The sequence below is a fragment of the Choloepus didactylus genome, chromosome 5 (genome assembly GCF_015220235.1).
Source record: "Choloepus didactylus isolate mChoDid1 chromosome 5, mChoDid1.pri, whole genome shotgun sequence".
In the NCBI taxonomy this organism is placed as follows: Eukaryota; Metazoa; Chordata; class Mammalia; order Pilosa; family Megalonychidae; genus Choloepus; species Choloepus didactylus.
The window spans coordinates 46,361,619-46,367,103 of record NC_051311.1 but is presented as its reverse complement, the minus strand read 5'-3'; the positions used below and the strand labels follow the sequence as shown (position 1 = coordinate 46,367,103).

Genomic DNA, 5,485 nt, shown 5'->3' with positions numbered 1-5,485 from the left:
GGCCTTTCCTAACTGCGATCACAGGTTTGAGGTGTAGAGATGAAGCTGTCACACTCCCATGTACCCATTAGTATGAAGTCGTTAGATCTTGGGCAACTGAACCTAAGTGACTATGGGAAATGAAATGCAAACTGAAGTGGAAACCACACCATTTTTCCTAGAAGGCTCCATTGAAAATATTCCTTCCTCCTTTGAATTCCCAGAGCTTTTGTGTGCATGCCTTGTGTTATAATTTTGCATTTTTATCCTATTTCCCCTAGAATTTGATAGGGAAACTACAGCTTGCAGTCCAAATCCAGCCTGACACCGGTTTTTGTATGGTTCTTGAGAAAGAATGATTTTTATATTTTTAATCAATTGAAAAAATCAAAGTAAGAATAATATTTAATGATATGTACAAATTATAAGAAATTCAAATTCCAGTGTCCATAAATAAAGATTTATTGGTACCCAGCCACACTCATTCTTTTACAAGTAATCTATGGCTGTTTGAGCACTACAACAGCAGAGCTGAGTAGTGATGACAGAGTCTGTAAAGCCCACAAAGCCTAAAATATTTACTATCAGGTCCAACCCCTGGCCTAGAAGATTGTAAGTTTCCTGAGGTAGTGGCCATACCTAAAAACAAATTTGATCCTCCACTATGCCTACAGCAGTGCCTTCAACAAAATGATCATCTAAAGCTTATTTTATACAAGTCTGAAAGTAGAGATAAAGATGGTCCTGTTGGAGAAAAATTTGACCATCAACAAAAAATAAATGAAATGAAAAACTACCCTCCTAAAAATGCTCATTTCCTTCTAGGTATAGACCTATCTTTCTCCCTTCCGTTTAGCAACCAAATCTCTTGAAAGGGTACTACTTCCAATCCCACCTTTCCTTCCATTCAGTATTTGACATTTTGTGATGTCCTATCACACTACCAAAACTGTTTTCACCAGTCTCCAATCTCTCTTTGTTGCAAACCATTCTAAACAGAAGTAAATTTTCTGTAGCACCTAACATTGTTGATAATTCCCTCCTTTTTTAAAAGCCCTCCTCTTGTGGTATCTGTGACATCATTTTGCAGGGGCTCCTTTACTGTCTCCTTCATGGCCGTATTCTTTTGTGTATTTGTATTCCCCAAGGTTCCATTCTAAGTCCTTTCTCACTCCAGAATCCACCTGAATGTTCTCATGGACTCATCAAGTGTAGCTATATGTATAGCTCCAGATGGTATGGTTAATTCCCAGGCACCTCAAAGCTGTACTCTCCTTTCCCCCCACATCTGAATCTGCCATAATCCATATCTAGAAATGGTACCCCCATCTGCCAAAACACCCAAGTGAGGAAGCAAGGTTGTATCTTTTCTTTTTTTCTCACCCTCCACATTTAAGAAATAACTAGGTTCTTTCCATATGTTCTCCTAATACTTTTTTTTTTTTTGGTCAATTTTCTCCTAATACTCTTTTACATTGATTTTATTTATATTTCTCTCTTCCTACTGTTGCTATCTTAATTCGGACTCCCATAACATGTAATTGGAATTACTGGAGTAGCCTCCTGGTTGGTCTCCTTGCCTCTGATTTTTTCTTCCTCTTAGTCATTTGCTAGTGATCTTCCAAAAAACGGGAATTGTATAAAATCTTTTGTGTACTTAAACATCATTTAACATCTCCTTGTTCTCAGGATGAAGTTCAAACATAGCTTGATTTTCAAAGTGTTATATGACTTGATTCCTTCATACACTTTAACCTCATTACTTTCCCTCTTCTCTGCCCCACAGTCATGGCTTCCAGCCATTCTTGTACTTTCAGCTCTCTCCCACCTCTTTGCACGAGTTGTTCTTTGGTTGGGTTGCCATATTCTGGAGATCTCGTTCTCAGCTTTTAGGTCTCAACCTAAGGTACCTTCTTACAGGAAGGCTTCCACCATCACACCAATGAAATCTCTAACTCCCTGTTTCACTCTCTGTTACTCACTACAGCAGCTATTACACTGCATTATGATTGCTTCATCACCTGTCTCCCCTACTCTGTGGTCATATCCTTGATTGCCAGAACTGAATCATTCATTGTCATTGACACATAATAGAAAATCCATCAACATTTCTTGAACTAATGCTGACAGAAGTTGAAACCACTATCATTGACATCTTGTGGGATATCTGCTGATCTCACAAATTTTAGGATTAGATCAATTTTAAAGTAAAAGTCAAATGTCAAATGGGATTTGAACTATATGAGCCTTCAAGTGTGTTTGAAGCCAAAGATAGTGTGATACCGTAACTTTTAACAAATAGAGGAATTGCAAATCAATTGACTAAAAGTAAAGATACAGAGATAAATGAGGACCATTTTGAAACTCCTTCTAGTGAGAATTAAGACCAGTTATTATCATATATTTTCTCCTCTTTCCCCTTAACTATTCTTTCTTCAATTACGTCTTCTCCCTCTTTTATATTATTTAGAGTTTTCATCAGAGGTGAGACCCACTCAGACAGCCCAGCCCAGAATATTTACAAGATTGAGGAGGGCCTTCTTTTGTATGTGTGGCAATGGTGGGGGATGGTGAAAGGAGGAATCTTACTATTGAGACTTTAGGATAACCTCTCCACAACTGACTGACATCCTGATTCCCTGAAATCTGTTAAAGCCCTATTATCTTCTGTTGACTTGCCTGAGGAATATGTCATTTATTAGATAACTATAGCTTAGATATTTTATACATTATATGAATGTTCATTTGCTTATTTTGTTTCCAAAATTTCAGTGAAGGATTTGCTGATTTTTCAGAGATTGAACACTTCTAGGATTTTCAACGGGATCTCATGTATATGCAATAATTTACTTCCCAAATTGTTCATACACTATTTATCAGTGACTGCACCTCAACTCTTCCCTGGCCAATAAAGCCATTGTGTACTAACAAATCTAGGTTTTATCCTTACAGGATGAAACAAGACATTTAATGGATGTTTATCCACTGATTAACTTAATTACTCAGAGTCCTTATACCCACATAGAGTAGATATTACAGAAAAACTTTTTAAGCAGCCTTGGTCACAAGTATTTCTACATATTGCTTCAGAATAGTGATAAAATTACTGTCTGTGGCTACATAAAACATGCACAATTTTAAAAGCTTCTTCAAATATGAAAATGAATTGTGTTCCTAAATAAAACAACATAACTTTTTCAAAACATAGATGAATATGAATTAGTGGTTTAAGATAAGATCCATGAATAGGTGTGTTACTACAAATAATGTGAAAACTGAAAAGAGTAAAATACATGTTTCAATTTCTCTCAGGACAAAGGAATAAAGACTGAGTAAGTTTGGAAGTGGCTAATGCGGCAGTGCTTAACTCCATGGAACATTCTGCTGGGCCATTAAAAGATCCCCCCAACCCAATCCCAATGCATCCACCCAGTCTCCTGCCTAGCATTACCGGTAAGTTATGTCATCTCCTCATTGCCAGGACAATGCAACTTATATCTGTCTTATCTGAATTTGAGATGGAGAACACAGAGGCAAAGCTCTTTTCTCTATGTGATGCTTATGATTCATCAAGTTTCTGGTTTTCATGTTAGTCCAGAGAATTGCCCTAATAGTTTCTGCCATGCACCCTTCACCTCCTTATTCCTCAGACTGTAAATCATGGGGTTCAGCATAGGAGTCAAAATGGCATAGAAGAGAGAGATCAGTTTCTCCTGAAGGACAGAGGGGCTGGAGTGGGGCTGGATGTAGGTGAAAATGGCCATGCCATAGCATAGGGCAACGACTGTGAGATGAGAGGCACAAGTATGGAAAGCTTTCCTCCTGCCTTCTGAGGACTGTATCTTCAGGATGGTGGAGATGATCTGCATGTAGGACAAGATAACCAGGCAGAAGGGTGTCATCAGCAAGATAATGCTAGAAACCATGATTATGACCTTGTTGGAGGAAGTGTCCACACAGGCCAGTCTGACCACAGCTAGGATTTCACAGGATATGTGATCAATAAACTTGTTTGTGCATGTTGGCAGCTGAAAGGTCATGGTTGTATGCATGAGAGAGTTGATGGAACCACTGACCCATGATATGATGGCCAACCTGGTACACAGGCCCCCATGCATGATTGCTGAGTATCGCAGGGGGTCACACACAGCCACATAGCGGTCATAGGACATCACTGCCAGTAGAACAAATTCAATCCCACCCAAGGCGAGGGAGAAAAATAACTGGGCTGCGCAGCTCAGGTATGGGATTATTTTATGTTCTGCAAGAAGATGCACCAGCAGCTGAGGGACTACACTTGTGGCATAAGAGACATCCACAAGAGAGAGGTTGGTGAGAAAGAAATACATGGGAGTGTGAAGTCGGCCGTCCAGTCTGATCAGAAGAACAATGAGAAAGTTGCCCAGTACTGTCACCAGGTACATGACCATGAACAGGACAAAGAGTAATACCTGAGTGCCCCAGTCCCTGGACAGGCCAAGAAAAATAAATTTGCTCACCCAAGTCTGGTTCTCTGTTCCCATTTAAAAATGTATTATTAATCTGCAAAGAGTGTCAGAAATAACAGAAGCTGGGAATCAGAGAACTTAAGAAAACTCGTTGTATATATCATGCCAGTGTTTTCCTAGTTTATATCTTCATGAGGCCCATATGGCAGGTTCAATACCAATTTGCATTATGTCTACATTGCATCAGAGAGACAAGCCATTGACTTCATGAGGACATGGTGGTCTCAGGGAAGCCCACTGAAGCCAGCAGATAGTAGAGTGACATTTTTGGAACTGTATATATTCCACAGTTTTCCTCAAACTCTAGTGCTATGAGAGAAGAGCAGGTGGCAAAATAGGTATAAATGATTAACAATGAAGGGAATATGCTTAGAAAGGTGAAGAATTACTTTAAATATGTCAACTAAACCAAACATCATGAAACGTGTAAATCCATCACACCCTCACATTGGGATGGGTAAACTGTAAATATACTTTCCCCTCGCATACCTCCCTTTGATGTCCAACTTCAGATATTCATAAAATTGACGCAATCTTACATAGATTGGAGGGCTTGAAGTATGCTTGTAAACTCTGAAGATAACAAAGACCATTAATTTTTGATAGACTTTGATCTTTTCAGACATCAGTGGGAGTAGGTTCTTTTTCCTTTTTTCAACTTGCTATTGTTAAGAAGTTACTTCTTGGTTATGATCTCAGAAGAAAACAAATGAAAATATGGATGCTTAGAATTTGTAGATTCAAGCGAGGAAAAGAAAGCAAATGTTTAAGGACACTTCTTCATTTCCTAAGGCAGAGAACAGGGTACAAATTCACATAGTTGTACATTGGAATAGGATTTCCCTTGTGCTTTCTCTTACTCAGCAAGCGTTGTTCCCTCCCACCCCCAGCAGAACAAATATGTTTTATTATCAATTTTGAACAATGAACAGAAACACCTTACATTATAATTTTTTGTTGTTGGCCTCATTCATTCTTATTATTACTCCATGCCTGCC

At 38.7% G+C, this 5,485-nt stretch overlaps 1 protein-coding gene across 1 annotated transcript; it reads right to left on the bottom strand.

The window, feature by feature from the left end:
* Positions 1-3,563: 3,563 nt before the first annotated feature.
* Positions 3,564-4,502, bottom strand: LOC119535030 (olfactory receptor-like protein OLF3). Its single transcript, XM_037837561.1, has one exon. It carries the CDS (start codon positions 4,500-4,502, stop codon positions 3,564-3,566), a length of 939 nt encoding a protein of 312 aa, XP_037693489.1.
* Between the last annotated feature and the right edge of the window lie 983 nt (positions 4,503-5,485).

What these genes read in the sequence shown, in the direction of transcription:
- LOC119535030 (XM_037837561.1), bottom strand. Translation starts at nt 4,502, where the DNA reads ATGGGAACAGAGAACCAGACTTGGGTGAGCAAATTTATTTTTCTTGGC.